General features: G+C 46.0%; 1 protein-coding gene across 3 annotated transcripts; it reads left to right on the top strand.

The window, feature by feature from the left end:
* The first annotated feature begins 717 nt into the window (after positions 1 to 717).
* Positions 718 to 16,913, top strand: LOC120671627 (probable potassium transporter 13). Of its 3 annotated transcripts, none has more exons than XM_039952015.1 (9): positions 718 to 1,060; positions 1,934 to 2,159; positions 2,257 to 2,499; positions 2,736 to 2,786; positions 2,936 to 3,196; positions 3,296 to 3,348; positions 3,473 to 3,587; positions 15,584 to 15,838; positions 15,972 to 16,913. In XM_039952015.1, exons 3-9 carry the CDS (start codon positions 2,283 to 2,285, stop codon positions 16,838 to 16,840), a joined length of 1,821 nt encoding a protein of 606 aa, XP_039807949.1. In that variant the 5' UTR covers positions 718 to 1,060; positions 1,934 to 2,159; positions 2,257 to 2,282; the 3' UTR covers positions 16,841 to 16,913. The 3 variants fall into 3 exon arrangements, with proteins under 3 accessions (XP_039807949.1, XP_039807951.1, XP_039807950.1); XM_039952017.1 differs by having other exon boundaries at positions 2,997 to 3,196; positions 3,280 to 3,348; XM_039952016.1 differs by having other exon boundaries at positions 1,934 to 2,030.
* Positions 16,914 to 20,844: the final 3,931 nt, after the last annotated feature.

Here is a 20,844-nt window from a genome sequence, read left to right on the forward strand (position 1 = left end):
TATTTAGATTTGAAAGAATAAATCAGCGAAGTCAACTCGCTAGCCACAGTAATGACACACCAGCATTCTTGCTCAATAATCTGAACTGGATACTATATACCAAAGTTTTAAATAGCTGGCTATAGCTTCCGCTATAGATGACTATAGCTATTAGGAAGGATAGATGCTATGGCATTTAGCCCGCTAAAGCCGGTTATAGCCCGCTAAACGCCGTAACGGCAGCCCTGCCGCTAAACATCTTCGCCGGCGATTTAAAACATTGCTATATACGAAATCCAAAGAGATGGGATATCTAAATATTTTCCACTTCATTAAGGCATGATAAATTACTGCCGATCCTGCCCTAGAATAATACTTTAAATCTCAACATGCTTTCTCTAAAGAAACATGTTATTTCTTCCATATTTCCATAATAATAAGAGCTACCTAGTCTAGCACAGGTAATTTCACATCACAAGATAGGTGAGTGTCACCAAAATCAAGGTTACAGGCTGATTGATAAGGAAGACAAGGAAAGCTGCAGGTGTGTTAGCTAGCTATAGTGACAGCAAAAGAAGAGCGGTTTGTTCCCCAATTATTTCACCAAAGCAATAACCATGGTTGGTTGGCCACGGTGGGTCCCGCTGGGCAGACACACAAATTAACCTGTTCATGCGTGTCTGAACAGATATACAGGTTATACTAGGGAGAGGCCGGAACGAACGAGCCAAGGCCCTAACCATTTGTAGGCCTCTCTCTCTTTTCGTGAAGCCACCACGTTTTCCCTCCGCCTTAACTGCTTCGCTCCTTCCTCAGTCCCTCTCCCTCCCTCCCCGCACTGGCCTCTCCTCTCTCCTCCTCTCCCACTCTTCCTCCATCGCCGCAGCGGTTGCGTGGACGCCCGGCAAAACTCCCGGCAGCGGCCCACGCCGGAATAATAGAGGGACGATTGATCGCGTCCTCCGCCGTCCTGTGTTCCTGCGGCCGGCGTCCCGCCGGCCTCGGGGAGATGGATGTGGAGGGCGGCCTGCCGGCCGTGCAGTCGTCCACGGGGAGGAGGACGGCGAGCTCATCATCATGGGTAAGTTTCAGTTGCATGCGATTTCTCCGTTTCGGTTATTCCAGCCTCTCTGCGTGTGTCTTGTGTCCAAAGTCTTGGAGAGAAAGGAGAGGGCTTTGGTCTGCGTAACTATTAGGGGCTGATTCTGCAATGCAACTGACGGTTCTTGTTGGTGAGTTCAGTTTCGGTGTTTGGGTTTTTTTTATGCGGTTTTCTTTTTAGAAAGGAGTGAACCTACTAGTCTCTGCTGAACGTCTGCTCCCACTGTGGAATTCTGAGGCACGACTTGCTGGATAGTTCTCGAGTTTAAGTGAGATGTTTGCGTTTTCCTGGTCCAAGAATTAATCCGAGATGATGAAGAAAGGTTGCAAGCTAAGTTTTCAGAATGGCGATTAAACTCGTTCTGAATCTAGGTGGCAATTAGGCTCCTTGTAGTAATTTCTTTAGCCTTGGATTCTGCGTTGGCTTTGCTGCAAACTGTAATGCATGTTTATCTCTAATATCATACGCAGTCCATGAGCAGGAACCCATGTATTGATTAGGCAGCAAAAGTCAACAGCCCCCCTGTTTAATATTTTCGATCAACCCATTTTTGCAGTCGTATATTCCTTGGAAGTATATGTATGTAATTGCTTACGGTGCACATAGGTTCGTCATTTCCTCCTTTTGGTCTATCTGCTCCTCTTCTTTTTCTTTTTCAACGTATTTTGTATTGTTATGTTGCTTTGAATGCTATCTGCTTACTACCTATACCTGTATATGTAGTTTGTCAAAAAAAATATGTAAAACTGCATTTACAGTTTTATGTTACTAGATTAACATTTGTTCAATGTTACGGATGGTAAATAAAAAAACTACAAACTTACACTGCTCGTGTTCCTGCTGGGACTTCAGAAAGCGACGCTTTTACTGGCATACCAGAGCTTCGGGGTCGTGTAGTATGGCGACCTCTGCATTTCACCTGTCTATGTGTACAAGAACACTTTTTCTGGCAAGCTGCGTCTGCATGAGGAGGACGAGGAGATCCTTGGGGTGCTATCTCTCGTCTTCTGGAGCCTCACTCTCATACCCCTCCTCAAATACATCATCCTTGTTCTTGGAGCAGATGACAATGGAGAAGGTGCTCTTGTATTCAGCACATTTTTTTCTGTCAGATTATCGTTTCGATTAAACACTGCTAACTTTCTGAATTTGTTGGCAATGTGCTATATCTACAGGTGGGACATTTGCATTGTACTCGTTAATGTGCAGGCGCTCTAGGATTGGGCTTCTGAACAACATACATGAGGGATCTATGTCGTCATACAACCAGAAGGAACCTCGTGAGGAGCTAAAGAGCAGTTTGGCCATAAAATGTTTCTTCGAGAAGCATTACTCGCTTCGCGTTGTGCTGCTGCTATTCGTTCTGATGGGCACCAGTATGGTTATTGGTGACGGTGTCTTCACCCCAACAATGTCAGGTAAAGAACCTTACGTATTGAGCTCCTTGAAGTGGTTTTCCTGGAACTGCAGTTTTAATGTGTTGTAGGAATAAGTGTTTTGCTTAGTTCAAGTCATGAGAATCTCTCTTTAGTGTACTATACTCCACGTAATTTATCTGATGATCAGCCTGCTCCTCATTTTCTGGGGAAAATTTAGTAACCCAAGTCCATCAAATATTCCTGCAACTGACAAAGACGGTATCCTTTTTCTGCAGTTCTATCAGCAGTTTCTGGCCTCAGAATTAAGTTTCCAGAACTACATGAGAGTAAGAGGCTGCTGCTTCATTGCTCATATGGTCATATGGATTACTTTTGTTAGCAACACAAACTAGCTACATTTTTCGGTTACTTGTTAATCTTTGGCAATTTGCACGACTAACTACAAATGATCGACTCCTTTTTGTGTTGTGTACAGATTACACTGTGCTTTTTGCCTGTTTCGTTTTAGTTGGCCTTTTTGCACTGCAACACTGCGGAACACATCGGGTTGGGTTCCTATTTGCTCCAATTTTGCTTGCTTGGCTCGGTTGCATTGGTGGTATCGGCATATACAACATTTTCAAGAGGAACCCTAGTGTCATCCGTGCTCTGTCTCCGTACTACATATACAACTTCTTCAGGAAGGCCGGCCAGGACGGCTGGAGCTCACTTGGAGGAATTGTTCTATGCATCACAGGTTTACATCTTCTATCTAATTCTGCATCACTAAGAACTTTCTTAATTAACTGTAACTTATAGTTGTGCTTGGGCATTTCTGAGGCTGCTAGAATTTCAGGTGCTGAGGCGATGTTTGCTGATCTTGGACATTTCTCAAAGCTTTCACTAAGGGTAAATATAGTATATCATATCTTCTCTTTTATGGTGATAATATAGCTTTACATGCTGGATGCATAAGTTTTCAAACGATGGCAAACATCTTTACTAAGTCCTTTCTGTTGCTTTGTAATTGCAGCTTGGATTCACAATAGTTGTGTATCCATGCTTAATCCTGGCTTACATGGGTGATGCTGCTTATCTATCTAAACACAGGGAGGATCTCGAAAGTAGCTTTTACAAAGCTCTCCCAGGTGAGGTGGCAATGTTATGCTAGATAGACTGAAATTTCACTGATTCATGTATCATTTTTCCAAAAAAAACATAGCATTATATTATTTTGACATTTTAATTAACCGTTGGGATATGAAATATTTTATATTTTGTTGTTTACACATTTATAGTGTTTGGTTAATAATACAAAATAATCATAACAGTTGTAAATTGGAAAATGTAGGAGAAACATGTGAAAATGGGATGTGCTTTGTTCATATATTTAATGGTGGATTCTATTGATAAATAATGGCAAGAAAATTTAATGTTGCACATTAACCGATCAAAATGAGTTACAATTAAAAATTAGATAGCCTGAAAACAGGAGAAACAAAATTCACTCGAAACCATTAAAAACCAAATTAGAAAAACACTTCAACATAACAAATTACAAAAGAACGGTGATGGATGCTACCGAGGAGCCCAAGGTTGTCATCGACGCAGCTTAGAGAGTAGAGATGGTTGTGAAGACCATGGACCCTCACTTGTGGCCTCGTGGTATTTTTTACGGGCTCGACAAGGATAAGTAGGATAGCTATATGTGATGGGCTGAATTTGTGGAGGCAAGCAAAAAAAACAGCACTTTTTCTTTTTTATATTTAAAAAAATACAAAATTTCAAAAATATATGGCGGTTTCAAGAAATTACAAAAATGGACCCCTGTCGCCCATGGGGGGCGACAGGCCCCCTGTGGCCCCTGTCGCCCAGGCAATGGGCGACAGGGATCTTTCTGTAATTTTTTTTCTTCGAACAGGTCCCTGGCGGGGGACGTGGTGCTGGGGAGCCGGTCGCCCCCCCCCCCCCCCCCCCCCACCGGGTGATAGGGCAGGGCTGCCCTATTTAAACCCCCCTCCCTTCTCACCCCTCATTCTATTCTCTAAAATTCTAGAAAAAATAGAAAAAAGAAGAGAGGGGTGAGAAGAAGGAAAGCGGCGAAGCCCTGCCGAAGTGCGCATCTGTAATCTGCAGGTATTAACGTTTGACCTTTCATTGTGATTTTCTTATGAATCAGAGTAGAAGTAATCTTTATATATTGAAATATTAGATCGTAATCTTAGAATAATAGTAGCTATTGTTATTTCAGCATTTCGCCATGGCTGCCTCCAATTTTGGAGGTTTTTTCTGGACCGAAGAGAAATCTATTGTAATACTTGATATCGTGAAAGATCTTGTGCTTAGAAAGAAGTTGGATCCACTTGCGGATGGTACGATGAGATAGTTATGGCCAAAGTATTAGGGTTTCAAGTTTGCACACTGTTTCATGGTATTACAACGCAAGATCTAAAGGGACATTTGCTAGAACGCCGTAAGGTATACATGCGTATATATGAACCTGCGAATCATTCTAATGTTATTGGATTCTTAGAAAGTACTGCTAAGATATGGATGCGGCCAGAGGTGTATGAGATACACATTAAGGTAACTTTCATTCAGATTTAATATTTAAATGTATTTTTAATTCATATTTTTGAAACTATAATATTATTCTATATTTATATGCAAGGATTTTCCTAAGGACACGGAGTTGATTAACAAATCAATACCCAATTTCCGTAAATTGGTATTAATCTTCGGTGGCCCTATGTCTCAAACTAGACGAAAGAGGTGCCGAAGATCGTCGGGTAATACAACTTTGCGTCCGCATGAACAGAGATCCGGAAGTTCATCAAGTCATACTGCACCACCTGCATCACAAACTTCTGTTAACCCCGACGACGACCAAGATGACTTCATGCCACCCAAACCATGGCCTCCAAGACCTGATCAGTGAACCGGAGGTTCGTCCAGTCGTACTCGACCACCTGCAGCACCATCTTGTGTTACCTGGGACGACGATGATGATTGCATGCCCCCCAAACCTTGGCCTCCAAGACCTGATCAGGGAACCAGAGGTTCGTCCAGTCGTAACGCACCACCTTCAGCACCATCTTGTGTTAACTGGGATGACGACGATGATGATTTTATGCCCCCCAAACCTTGGCCTCCAAGATAGGATCAGAGAACCGGAGATTCGTCCAAGTCTTCAAACTCTCATGCAGCAGCACCCTATGAGAACTCGGATGACGATGTAGATGATTTCATGACATGATCTATGATATGTGTTGTACTGAACATAGAAGTTTGCATTTGTTGTGTATAAATAAATGTTAGTTTATGGTTTCAATGTCTATAACTCAGACGTAATGGAAAATGCGCGAGAGAACAGAGGCGTATGCTTGAAAAGTAGTTAATAACAACGAGAAGACAACATCGTTGGTACCATAAGACATAAACGTTCGGCCACTATGTCATTACAAAGAAAGATACGAGATACAAACATAAGTCATATCTAGCCACCCCGACGGTGTCGGACCCTCTTCGCCCTCTGCTGGGCATGGACATGGCCCTGCGAGTAGGTGTGACAATCCGGAGACCTCATTTGTCGCTGAGGACGCAAAGAAGGCTACGGTGTCTGCTGCTGAGAGTAACCAAGTGGTGCTCCTCCTAGCTATGAAGAGCCCAAGACATCGGGGTCACCTTGCTCCGCGGGTGAGAGGGAAGTGAAGTTGTCGAGATCTTCTAAGTTGAAGCCACCGCTATCTGGAACGAACGTGTCTGAGACGAACACTGCGTAATATATAAATGTGAACCAACATATGTTGCATCTTAACTTTGTGAAAAAATTGAGAGTGTTATGTACCAGGTTGTGCTGAGGAAGAAGGTCCGACGCCCGCATCTGGATAGAATCCTATGCATAAAAAACTTGCACGTCAGCGTACACTATTGTAATTCATAGTAACATGTAGAAAATGACATATGAATCATAAGCTAACCTGGGTAGGCTGGTGTCGATGGCGGTGGTCCCATCCCTAGGTACGGTCCCCCAACTGGCGCTGTCCCTCCAAACATTCCCATCCCCTGCTGTGGGACGAAGTGGGATCCTTGTTGGCCCCAATGACCAGTATGGCCGAAGGAGGAAGAAGAACCGAATCCTGTTTGTGTCGATTAGTAAAAGTATAGCAAAAACTGATATTATTTAAATTCAGTATCCACGTTATCTGCAGTAGTGTTACACTGGCGTCCCTGATCTGGCTGAGAGGTCGGCTCGTGCGTCGTCGCCGGACACGGGAACGACGTCGAGGCCTGGGACGATCCTTGGCTCTCTTCATAGTCCACACGGCTACCAAAATCGTGCAGTACTGTACGCAAGTGGTCACGGTGCTTGGACCATGCCTCTCTTTGCTCAACCTGGGTCATAGGGGAACCGTGATCCACCCTCGTGAGGTAAGCGGAGCAGTCCGCCTCCATCATGTTGCAAAGTCGAAACTGCATTCATTTTAGTAATGGAAAATTTACTTGCATACTGAATAATATTATGAATTTGAATCCATTCGCAAACACTATGAAGAGACTCACCGCGCCAGCTAGTGCTTCCACGTGGTGCTTGGCGTAGCCATCCCGAAGACTCGCCTGGTGTGGCTACGGGTTCGTGTCAGGAAAGACCAAACGAGCCCGAGTCCGAGGCAAGTACCAGGTGAGGTAAGCCCTGAAAGAGCTGTCTGTGTGTGGTCTTGTCGGCTCGACCACGTTCTCATCTACATCGTCCCATTGCTCCAACCACGGCTGCATCGTGGTGAGCCAAACGGCTGAGCACGGTATGCCACTCCTCGACAACCTACAAATGTGGTAGACAAAAAAATCATTAGATTCGATACGATTGAATAATACAAGTGCATTCATAATTACCTGTGGTTGTGCCGTTCGACTCGGTCCAAAGCCGTGGCCACCGGAAACTCATGTCGCTGTCCAAACTGTCTCATGACCCTGTGCGAGCAATGCGCCTCAACCACGATGTCGTAAACAAGGACGGCTGTAGTAAGCCACATGCCCGCATTCGTAGAGCAGTGTGGAGACAGGCCTAAAGGTGCACGTCTCGCCACCGCCTCTGGGGTGTATGGCTCCCAAATAACGTCCTCTAGCATCAGCATATCCAGCTCCGACACGAACTCAGGATATGCGCGCCTAACCTGGGCATGCGCCCAAGATCTCTGCACATTGAAACATATGAAATTAATAATGAGCTTCATGTATCGAGTAACTAACCAAGACAGAAGTAGAGTTTCTGCGAATGTACCTGACGCCAGTTCCAGAGGGTACCCATCATGGGCCAACCCTCCTCGTCATCGTCGTACAAGATGTCGTGGTATGGCTCCTGGCTCACGATAGGGCGACCAACCGCTATCCTCTCGTACGACCAGAGCTGAAGCAGGAGTGGGCACCCCGAGAAAATAGCCTCACCATCGGTCTTGCTGCACCCGTCGCAGAGTCCACGGTAGGTGGCCGCCAATACTGCCGAACCCTAGCTGTAGGGCGGTAAGTCATCCTCTGCATCTGCAATCTCTCGTGCGTACGGAAGTAGGATCCTATCGACGGAGTTGCCATGGGTGTTGTTGAACATGATGTAACCAAACAACCATAGCAGGTACGCCTCCAGCGATCTGGTCACACTATACTCGTCTGCATCCGCATCCAACTGGGTAGGCTGCATACACAAATATGATGTACGATTTAAACTCACAATGAAACATATGAATTTTAAAAACATAGTGTAAAGATGAATCGAAATACGTACTGTAAACTGTAGCAACCAGGTCTTCGAAGGACCTGCGGCTCGCGGGTGCGGTTTGATCGGTCCTGCTGCTGCCACGCGCTGTACCGGAGCAAAGCGCTCCTCTAGGTCATCCTTCCACGAAGCCGGCACCACACGCGGACCTACGGCATCACCGATGATAGGGAGACCCAGTAGGTAGGCCACGTCCTGCAGCGTCGGAGTCAGCTCCCCACATGGGAGGTGGAACGTGTGAGTCTCCGGCCTCCATCTATCCACTAGCGCCGTCAGGAGGGATCGGTCGAGCTTCACAATCCCACCCTCCACAAGACAGCCCAGAGTCAGTAGACCGCACTCACGTAACCTGAAATAATGAAACAAATGAAGAAAAGTGAGTACAAATATTACAAATATTATAAAATAAACAATGGAACTAACATATAAAATTTAAATACATACCTTTCGACCCAATCTTGGTGTATAGAGATGACCTCTCCTGGTGCACGCGGTCGTAGCACTCCAAGGGCTCGGCGCTGAACTGCTGCGGCGAAAGACCTGTGGCTCGCGTCGATAACAGGGTCTAGCAACGAGCCCATACCAGCATTAAAACATTCAAATAGGGTTGCACGATTAGTACAAAGGTAAACATACGTATAGAAACACATTCAACAATATAACACCTTATATGTTTTGGATTGTGCCACCAAGCAATAGCACCGAGTCGACAGAATGAACTTACAATGACTTAAATCATGACACTGAGTGCCTTCCACGAGCAATTCTCGGCAATGGTGGTCTGAACGTAGGAGGTGCTCCATTTGTTGGATTTCCAGAAGGACCAGTGTCTGCATCACCGTGAATTGCATTCTGAGGACATCTTTTGTAGTTGTGACCCAATGCTCCACATTGGCTGCAACGCTTTTGTGCCTTGCTTGCCTCGGACTCGTCCATACCATTTCTTATACGACGCGTCTGACGACGGCCTTTGCCTTTCTTAGCGGCTAGATCAGGAACATAAGTCTTAACCTCCCGGTCCGTAATAAAGGGTCCAACTATGCCAATCTCGTATATTTCATGTCCCCAGGTGGATGTAGCTGCCTCCTTGCTGAAATAGGGTTACACAAATACTCCGGGCTGCAACCCAGATTCTGCACAAGCGGCAATGACGTGCGAACAGGGCAAATGCAATAACTTTGGCTTCATGCAGGTGCAGCGGGCAGTGCCATCTGCTCTAATTAAACTCTCTTGCACCACCCTATCTCTACGAATGCCACGACTAGTTTTATCCTTGCATAGCACCTCAAATCTATGCTCCCTTGTACCCGTCGATATGACGTGGTGCTGTCTGGCCTTTGCTATCTTGTCTTGCATATATTGTGTCACTCTTGTGCAAAACTGAATTTGGGGGTTGCTCATGTTTATGGTTGCAGCCATGTATCACTCTCTGAAATACTTCATGCATCCATACATGATGAACTCAACAATTCTCACGAGAGGAAAGCCACGATAACATCGCATCACCATATTGAAACACACTGCGTGGTCTGTTGTCTGGATACCGTACCACATTCCGTTTGTATCATAAAGGAATGACCATTTCTCCTTCGGTGCACCGCGAATCCAGTGCGAAAATGGCTTCTCCAAAGAAGCCCTTGCATGTGCTGACTGGCTACTGCTGGTTCCTGCTGCCCTTGCCTTCACTTGCTCCGCAGTTAGCTGATCAAGCATCTGCCACAAAGCATTAAATTTTCTCTGCTGATTCTGAGTGCACAACCTCTTGAACAAGTCCTTTAGTTCCTTGTTCTTGAAGTGGTCAAAGAAGTTTGCACCCATATGCCTAATGCACCACCTGTTTTGCACATCTGGCCATAATGGAGGCGTTGTTCCATTTCCGACTTGTAATTTCATAATTGCTTGTAGCAGACCTGCATGCCTATCACTTATAAGGCACACATCTGGACGGGCGGCAACAACATGAATCGTCACTCGTTTGAGGAACCAATACCAACTTTCTGTGTTCTCATTCTCAACAAATGCAAAAGCGACCGGTACTATTTGGTGGTTGCAGTCTACCCCGATTACGGTGAGTATCTGCCCTTTGTATCTTCCAGTCAGAAATGTCCCATCAATGCATAAAACCGGAAGACAATACAGAAAAGCTCTCACACATGCACCTAGGCAAAAGAAGGCTCGAAGCAGAAAGCTTTGTCCCCTCCTCACGGTTGGCACGAGGTAAGTGTCATAGAAACTTCTAGGGTTTCTAGCAACAACATAGGATAACATTTGAGGTAGGTTATCATATGATGCCTCGTATGTGCCGAACCGCATCTCGAATACTTTTTGTTTAGCCCGCCATGCCTTCAAATAACTAATGCTGTACTGGTAAATTTGCTCAATATGTCGAACAATCATTTTTTGCTCATAATTTAGGTTGTCCATAATCAACCCATATATTTGCTTTGCAACAAAGTCGCATGATATATTGCGATGTGATACCTGAACTTCTGACCGCAAACAAGTGTGCTCTGTCACGATGGAACATTTCTAGTTCGACTTCCATCTACCCTTGAATACATGTACTCGCCATGGACACCCAGCATTCACACACTTCACCTCATATTCTTTACTGCCAGAATTCACGACTCTAAATTTTCGCTTCAATGATATTGCCCACATTCTCACAGTATCTTTTACGGCTTCAATGTTTGGATATGTTGCACCTTGCACCACCTCATTCCCTCTGTACTCCCACTCCTGATGTCGTACGTCTTCTACGACATGATTGCCAAAACCATGCTCATTCCACTCTTTTGGCAATGAGTACTGCTCGTCATCAGATGAGCCCTCATGTTCTTCCATCTCCATTGCGGCATGGTCTTCTGCCTTCATCTCGTCCACGATGCTATGTATCCTCTCTCCCTCATCAGCAAGGCCCTGTGGTCCGATGTTTGGGTTCTCTATCTCTTCTGACTCATCTTGCTCAATATAGTTTGTCTCCCTTTGAATACTCGGAGTTGCTTGATCTGCACCACCTCTTTGAATACTCGGAGTTGCTTGATCTGCACCATGTTAGATTTCATTTCGTATCTTCTCCCAAGTTTGAACAAGAATTGCCAGAGGCCACCCACGCTCTAGAGTTGCTTGCATGTACTTCTGCCAGTCATTAGTGCTGTGTATCATCATCAATTCCCATAAATCACCTTCTACCTCCCAATTCACAAGAGCATGGACGGTCATCACATGTGTCTCCGGATCAACACGGAACCCACGCTGCTGCCACTTATATATAGAACCAAAACTCCTCTCTAGAGGTTTATCTATGGCACTAGATGTGCACTTCAAGGCAAAAAGGTCTACTCCATTTGGTCCATACAAAATATTACAGTTACCAAAAAAACACTTGAAACTGCATCTTACTCGACATATATGTACATCACTAAATATTTATCGAGTCATACTCTTTACTTCACTACATTATTCAATCATCCGTACAAACTAAGTACGAATTTTAACTACAACATATAAGTATTCATAACTACGTGATAACACTGGAATTCTATACTGCATATCCGAAATTCTAGTCTAAATCATAACTAATTTATAAACACGTCTCTAATAGTACTGCAATTGTAATAATAAACATGTAATCTTAATTTCCTAAACTAATTTACTACTACGTAACTAAGATATCCTTAAACTCCTACTTAAATGGTTCTACTATGGCACTAATTAAATTTAATTACTCTACAATAGCAATGGAAAAATATATAAGTGAAATATAATTACCTGCAGATCACAAGTGCGCAATCCGGCAGGGCTTCGCCGCTTCCCTTCTCCTCACTCCTCTTTTTTTCTGGATTTTTGGTGGAATTTTTGGGCTCAAATGAGGAGGGAATGGGGGTGGAGGCCTTATATAGAGTGGGGGACCCTGTCGCCCGAGGGGAGGGCGATAGGCCTCCCCCTGTCACCCGTTGGGGGGGCGACCGGTCCCCCTGCCGCCGAGTCCCCGCGCTACGCTGCCCAGGGACCTGTTTGTAAAATTTTTTTACCAAAAGAGCCTGTCGCCTCCTGCCTGGGCGACAGGGTCCTGTCGCCCACCCCATGGGCGACATGGGCCCATTTTCGCAATTTCATGAAACGGCCACATATTTTTGAAATTTTGATTTTTTTTAATATAAAAAAGAAAAAAAAAGGCCAAAAAAACATGACCATACTCCTTGCTCTCGTTTTCTACATTGATGTCATTCCGTTGCAGCCAAATGGAGTGGGATAGGCTTTTCTTGGGCTCATCTAGTGTTGTAGGGTCCAATTACAGTTTATTTGAATTATGACGGCAAAAGGCCCAACCATCACTTCCTTAAAAAGGTAAAACATCTATTGAAGGAAAATGAAAACTAACATGTAGAATGCGGGGAAAAAACTGTAATTGTCTTACATTTTACCAAAACAACCCTCATGAAGAGCAAAAATGCATTATTATCCTTAAAAGCATTTCCATGCATATGCCAAAATGATTGTGTGATTTGTGGCACCTTCATTGTAGAAGGCAGATGTCAACTCTTTGTCATTGAGTTGCTGACGGAAGGTGCTTGTGATTGGAGAGGGAAATGGTTGTTGGGATTGAAGATGCATAATTTTTTTTTATCAACAAGAAATTGCAAATTTGGAGTGCAATGGTAATGCACTTGAGAGGGATTGGAATAGAGTTAAAGGATTGCCATGCTGATAGGACCTATTCATGCATCAACAGGTGGTGTCATACACAAATGACACATCTCTAATGCTTACATCTACAAACCATTCGCGATGGACTTCATGGTGGAAAACAAAAGATGAGTATGCACAAGAAATATTGTTATCCCATCACCAAAGTCGCTAGGGCAAATCTTCTCTTTCTAGATTGACTAGGATGGTGCTACCTCTTTTGCCGCCGGATGATCCTCATATCTCATACCACTCGGCTTAATGTTTCTTTGCAATTTTTGACCGCCTTGATCTCCCTTTGATCCCTAGCTCACCAATGTAGCTTTTCCTCTGGGTGTCACTCCCTCTGACATCTTATGACTAGGGCTCACATAAGAGTTTTACTACCACTAGTACCTACCTATGTTGGTATTGTGGACACTCCGATGATGGAGAATCCAGCTGTCTCCTACATTTTTTTTCAATGCATGCACTACGTACATTTTTTTCAACACATGCACTACCTGAGATCACGTTCTTTATCGAACTCCTTTGCAATAATTGCTTGAACACTAGGGCCACCCTTTTGCACAAGACCATCATGAAGCTAGATGACTCGTCTGGTCTAAGATGTTCATAGTTTCTGAGAACCTCAAATCCCCTTTTGCTCTACCTTCGTCACATTGAAGACATGTCTTTCTATGCCCTTGTGTCACTCCGCCTCCTATCTTGGTAGGATTCCTTCCCCTATAGTGTTTGACTCGACATTGTCATGATCTTGGATTGAAGAGTGTGGATTGCTCACAATGCAAGAAACTTATCTTTGACAACTAGATCCATGATGTTCCCAGACGATGTGTATCTATCAACAGATGAGTAGAAGAAACCCTATGTATCTAGAAAGAATTATTCTCTTATATATCAATACCATGTAATTTCTCCCCGGTATGCCGGGTTGCACATTTGTAACTTTCTCTATACTTGGTATTGGTCCCACTTGGATTAATTATATCAATTCAGGTAGAAATTCTCGATCCCCTCTTTTGAGTCTAAAACAAGAAAGGAGATGGCAGGGAATATATATATATATAATTAGGTAAATAGGTGTCGTATTATGTGTGGAGTAAAAACTTTTTGTAAGTCAATCAATGTCACACTAGGTTCTATACACCTCCCCAACATGCACATGGGTGCGTGCACGCATAGATTGTTGGGCGTAGAGGTGCATACTTCCCAAATGCCTGCCTATCAATAGCCTTATTTCAACATCAATGGTGATCTATCGCGCTAGTACCATCTTTGTTGTTTAGAGTTGCAAACCAACCTTCTCTTGGTTACCATCCCACCAAGCAAGTGGCCATGATTCATCAAAGTATTCATACCTAGATTTACATGGTGCTTGATAATGTCTCCTGTTACTCAAGAGGATTGACTTCATCCAAGCACCGCCTTAGCTATCACTAACTCAATCATATTTAGTTGATGCCGACGACTAATCACCCGGATGCCTACAACTATACCTTGAGCGATATATAGTACTCGATTGGACATCGCAAAAAACATGCTTTTCAAGAGAAAACATGTTTCTTAGTGCGGTGCCCCGAGCATTTCTTAGTTTCTAATGTTTTTCAATCTTTTTAGTGGAGAGAGCCTTCTCTTTTTATGTAATCAAACCTTTGTAAGACCTCAACTTTTTCTCCTCCTAATATGATTTGATAGTGCTCCTGCCTTATTTTCCAAAAAAAACATGCTCTTCTAATATGCTTTTCTAACGCAAGATCGGATGGAAACATAACTACGGGTGCTCATTTTCCGCAATTTGTGAGATCATTGTGATTTCATAAAGGCTACAACATGAAGGGAACCTCTCCCTTCAAATACCGTAATATATGCTTTCCACCTTACATTTGACTGAATACCAGTAAAGGCTACAACATGAAGAGAACCTCTCCCTTTCAAAAAATCATGAATCCACTAATTGGTAGCTTCTTGCAAGTGTATATATGGGCTTATTGTTTACATTGTGTTGATTTGGCAACATTTTTCCTTACCTCCAATTCTTCTTTTGTGAGACTTTGAATGAAAATCCAAGTGGGGACTCTCTTCACTTGGTTTAATAAAAAAACTTATCTTTATATCTCTATAGTTAGAGCAAGACATCTGATGATAAATTCTAAGGTATATCAAAGTGCTAGCATCTAGTCAGATAAGTTTTTACGCTTATGCTGCCTAATCACTTTTCCCTCCAAGTTCCATAGCATGTCATTTCTTGGAACCTACTTACCATAAATGTCATCAAAGGTTATGCCTATTCCTCTATTAGATATGAACATTTCTTGGACAATGTCAACAGAATGTGTTTCATATATTACAGAAAAAACAGAGCATTTAGAAGGGAGAACGACGCATAGCAAGGTTAGCCATTCATAGGGTTTTTGTGCGTGCGTGGGGGGGGGGGGGGGGGGGGTGTGTTCTAAACTGTTAGGCTCAGCTGTGAAGGTCCATTGTTTCAATGTATTAGGACATACTTTTCTTTCCATTGTTTCCCTCATTTTGCTACTCTTAGTCATTTACTTTGATTTACAGTATTCCTGGTTCTACTATGCACAGGATATGCACCGATTCACATATTAATTTCTTCATGTAGCTATAAGTACTTTAATTAATTTTCTTGCATCTCATTGTGTCCCTTTCCTTTTTTTTCAGATAGAGTGTTTTGGCCTATTCTGGTCATCGCAACACTAGCCACAGTCGTTGGGAGCCAAGCCATCATCTCAGCTACATTTTTTATCATAAGCCAGTGCAGGGCCTTGGGGTGCTTCCCGCGGATTAAGGTCATACACACATCAAGCCAAGTCCACGGTCAGATCTACATACCGGAGGTGAACTGGGTTCTCATGTTCTTGTGCCTAGCCGTCACGGTCGGGTTCCGCGACACCGAAATGATTGGAAATGCCTATGGTATGAATTTTCTTGAATAATTTGAAATGTAGTAGCTGCATGGAAGATTATGGTTCGCTGCTGCCTATTTAATTTGAGGCAATAATTTTTCTGCTTCACTTCAACTGATGGATCGATGTCTCATCTCTTGCAGGGCTTGCTGTGATCCTGGTGATGTTTGCAACCACATGCCTGATGTTCCTCGTCATCACCACCGTGTGGAACCGGAATGTTGTATTGGCAGCGCTCTTTACCATCGGCTTCGGATCCATTGAGCTCATGTACCTGTCGGCGTGCCTCGCCAAGGTGCCCCATGGTGGCTGGCTCCCTCTGCTGTTGTCGCTGATCACGCTGCTGGCCATGTCGACGTGGCACTACGGCACGAAGAAGGAGTATGAGCTACAGAACAAGGTCTGCCTCGACCGGTTCCTCAGCCTGAGCTCCGGCATCGGCCTCGTTCGCGTCCCCGGCGTCGGCTTCGTGTACTCCAGAGCCGTCAACGGCGTGCCGCCGATGTTCGCGCACTTCGTCACCAACTTCCCGGCGTTCCACCGGGTGCTCATCTTCGTGTCAATCCAGACGCTGACGGTGCCCAAGGTCTCCCCGGACGAGCGCTTCCTGGTGGGACGGGTCGGCCCGCCGGCGAACCAGCTGTTCCGCTGCGTGGTCCGGTACGGCTACAAGGAGGGGCGGTGGGACCACTTCAACTTCGAGAACCAGCTGCTGATGAAGGTGGTGGAGTTCCTCGAGATGCAGGAGGAAGCGTCCGAGCCGGCCGACTCCGGCGAGCTGTCGGCGATCCCGGCGTCACCGCGTGCCCAGCAGCTGGTGGACGTGGACGCGGCGCCGACGGCGTCGTGCAGCAGCTCGTCCGCCTGCGAGATCGACCCCGGTGTCGTCAGCAGGAGGGTTCGGTTTGAGGAGCCATGGGCCGGCGCCGGCGAGGAGGAGGAGATGAAGAGCAGCGAGGTGAAGACGCTGCTGGAGGAGCGGGAGTCCGGCGTGTCCTACACATGGTTTTAAACAGCGGACTATGAAAAATAACGGCATATTTTTTTCGAGGCTATGAGACTATAGCGGAAGCTATAGCGGGCTATGACAAATAGCGGTTCACTACTAAATCATAAAAAAATATAAATAATAGATGCATAAAATATAGTAATTAGCGAATTTGATAAACATAAATATGTTTCTAGAGCTATTGAAATATTACTTAAGTTGACAATGCAATAAAAATCATGCAATCAAATATTTATTTGTCCAAAAGACCAAAATAGTAGCACTGAGCTAAGAATAAGACTATAGCGGCACAAATACAAATAGCGTAGTGGAAAACCTCTAAAAAAAAACTATATAGCGGGTTTATAACGAGGGTATAGCCCGCTATTTAAAAGCATGGTCGTACATGATCGGCCACACCTGCGTGCAGGCCCACGAGTCGTCTCCCGCGGTGAAGAAGTTCGCCATCAACGTCGTGTACGGCTTCCTCCGACGCAACTCAAGGAGGCCTGCTGCGGAGCTCGGCATCCCGCACACCTCCCTCATCGAGGTGGGCATGACGTACAGCGTGTGACTTGTGAGTGAGCAACTGACTGACGCCTCAGCGAACTCGCCGGTGAGCGCTAGATAGCTGCTGAAACCGTAGCTGCGGACTAGTACCGTATATGGAAGAAGAAGAAGACCTGAACCGGCAGTTGAACACCGTGACCCACCACCAATCGAAATGGAATGAAATAACAAATAACTTCATGGTTTCTTAGTGATGTGGACTATTAGTAGGATGGATGTAGTGTAACTCCAAGAATCGAGCCATTTCGTGTTGTTTAGGAATTACTAAATCCATATGCTTGTGTCTTTTGTTTGATGATGATGACGATGATGGGTATATGGGATTATTCAAGAAAATTTTGGTGATCCTTGCACTACGTGGACACTTGACTACTAGAGAAGGAAGTGTTCTACCCGGAAGAGCAGAACATGCTTCTTTTTTTCCTTTTTTTTGGAGATAGAAGAGCAGAACGTGCTGAAACTACATTAAAAACTCTGGAGCCAAGCTGTACTTCAGTATCCCATTCACTGTCTTTGTTGTGGTAATCAGGAAACCTTCTCCATTGGTTATCTCCTTAACGTTGATGCAAAGTGTTGTGCATCTTGTAAGATTGTTGCACAATATTGAATGTTGACTCTGACCTTGTGGATGATTTCTCCTAATTGAGTGCCAAGTCTTATCTAGCTTGCGGTTGCGGCGGTTGACCAAGTCTTATCTAGCTTGCGGTTGCGGCGGTTGAGTGCCAAGCCTTATCTAGCTTTCGGCGGTTGCGGCTGCCTGCAAGTGTCCGGCAAGGCCTAGCGGGTCAACGCAGGATGAAAGTTTTTAGCACACGGGCTCCTGTAGAGCAAACCGCATGTGCGCGCGGCAGTTGCGGCGGCCTGCAGGCCCTCTGCAGACCGGCCCGCTTACATCCTGAATTATGATGATGATGATGGGTATACGGGATTATTCAAGAAAATTGGCGCATTCAAAAACAGGGCTTGGTTGTTTTGAGTTTTATCGCTCATTTGCTTTTGGGCTGGAAAGAACTCTCGCTACCTGCATTTGGGGTGAATTAAAGCCTGAATTAAATGTTCTGCTATGGGCTCCAATGCGCTGTCCATTCTTGCCTGGTCACGGTCCTTATTAGGGCCCAACAAAGCCCAGGACAGCCCAAAACTCCGAACTCCTCTCAAGGCGTGGCCTCCCCAATCATCAGCGTCAATCTTACTGATTCGAATAATCCCTGTGTCCTACTACCAAAATCGACCTGCATTTTCCGTTTCAAAAAAAAATCGAGCTGCATTTCGGTTCAAAAAAATCGAGTTGCATTTGCCTCAAACGACCTTGCTGCAGCAGCATCAGATAGCGCCACTGCTCGCTACTATGCCTCCCCATTTCTGCTGCCACCCTATCGTACCGCCAAAAATCTCACCGCATCAGGCGAAGGCCATCACCAACAGTGCCCCGCAGCGCGGCGCACGCGACGCCGTCGTCCTCGACGTAACCTCGCGCGCCAGTTCCCGGTAGCTGCCGGACACGGCAGCGCAGCGCTGCCCTCCGGGGTGGTGGCACCGGCTGCAACGTGCCGCGCGGCCGGGGCAGGATCCGCAGCGCGCCGGGCGCCGCGGGGGCAGCACGCGGCATGGCGCCCGCGCCCTTCGCTCGGCCGGCCCCCGGGGCTCGTCCCCCGTCGCCTGGGGCAGCCCGACACGCGTGCCGCGATGTGGCCTTCGATCGGCCAGCAAGCAGCTCCCACTCCGTACCAAAACCAAACGAGACTGGCAGTTGAAACGCAGCTTTTCAGCTCTTCTTGTGGTGTTCGGGACATCTGCATCGGTCACGGCGCGCGCACTTTGCTTGTGCTGGATTTCCGGGATAACAGGGGGGGTTGGAGAGGCCTGTCAGCATGTGACGATGCATTGAAGCCGGTTGACTCCCCCGCGGGCTGGAATGAAAAAGGCGAAAAGATGAGGTGGCGTCACGGCACGGCATGTGCAGCTTAGCCCATCGCGAAGAATTTCTGCCCTCCAACACACATGTTTTTGGTCCAGTATATAGCATAACACAAATTATAAGAAAGAAAATCTGCAACCATTTCAGTTTTCCGGTGCGATACCCTGGCGGCGCCCGCTGCTTTCACACAGGGATTTCAGTTGTGCAGATTAGACCCGATCATCACATGCATGCACGACGAGTCGAAGATCAATGCCTCCCTGAACGTTCTGCATAATTGCATCCGGCGCCGTATCTATCTGGCGTTCAGGATTCAGACTGAACGATTCCACGTAGAGAATGGTCAGAAGGCTCCGATTGGAGCACAATTAAGCTTGTGGCCTTGTGCTTTTCTGCTCCTCCGAGTCTTGCCCGAACAAGGCACGCAGCTAGCCTCGCCTCCGTGAGCTCGGCCACAGTGCGGCGCCGCACCGGGCGAGATTTCAGCACATGGCGCTGCTCCCGTCGCTTGACCGAAGTGTCCGGGCCACTGGCCACAAATCCCTGTTCGTGCTGGCGTTGCTGTGTCCTCAAATGGAGATTTCAGGGGGTCAATTCCTGGCTTTATTAAATCCTTTTCCTTCCTTTTGCGTAGCTAATGGAGCAAAGGATAAAGATTTGATGGCGATATTCGGCAGGGAGCAAAAAAACGAGTACGATTTCAGAATACACCACCTACTACTGCTGAAATTCATCAATTTCTCCATCATCAGAACATTCGTAACCTTTGAAAGTTGCAGCAAACAACTAGGTACGGACATCGCCGACTACTGATGGAATTCATAAGCTTGTTTTGAGTTTCCAGGTTTTCGTTGTCGGTACCTACCGCTTAGCCGGAGCGTAGGTAAAATTGTCAGCTCGTCGCTCTCGCCATGTTCCCGTAGAACATCCACGTTTAAGATCGAAAATGTTCGTCGGTTTACCAAGCGACACGCATCCCTGGAAATTCCGGTAGGAATGATCAGATGAGTAGACTCGAGACCCGACTACTTCCGGATTTCCATCCGGTCAGGCCGGTGCTCGGTCGTCACCTGACGAACCTGACGCAGATGGCCGACTGCTCACGCAGCCACCGGCGCCGTTGCTCCGCAGGGCCGCGCGCACGGCCGGCCGGTGCTCGCGGATATACGGCGGAAGATGCCATTCCGGTGCCGGCACGGCGGCCTCTGCTTACCCCAGCGGCCCAGCTCAGCGCCACCGTTCGCCAGCATCCGGTTCTTCGCCGGATCGATCGAGCACCAGCAGTACTCGAGAGGCGCATTCTGAATGTCGGTAACTGAGGACTGGTTATTTCAGCAATCACCATGGTTGCGATCTTGGGCGACATGGGAAATGTAGCACTAACAGGGTTCCCGAAAATTTTTGGGGAAACGCAATGCGTGCAATAACAATGCATCTTCTCCGGATCTTGGAACATGGCAAGAAGAAAAATACTGCTGACTGGCTGGTGGCTGCTGGAGTGGTGTGAGGAAAATACTGTTGGCTGGTGCTAGAGCAGAAC

Source organism: Panicum virgatum, chromosome 4N (assembly GCF_016808335.1).
Source record: "Panicum virgatum strain AP13 chromosome 4N, P.virgatum_v5, whole genome shotgun sequence".
NCBI classification, from domain to species: domain Eukaryota; kingdom Viridiplantae; phylum Streptophyta; class Magnoliopsida; order Poales; family Poaceae; genus Panicum; species Panicum virgatum.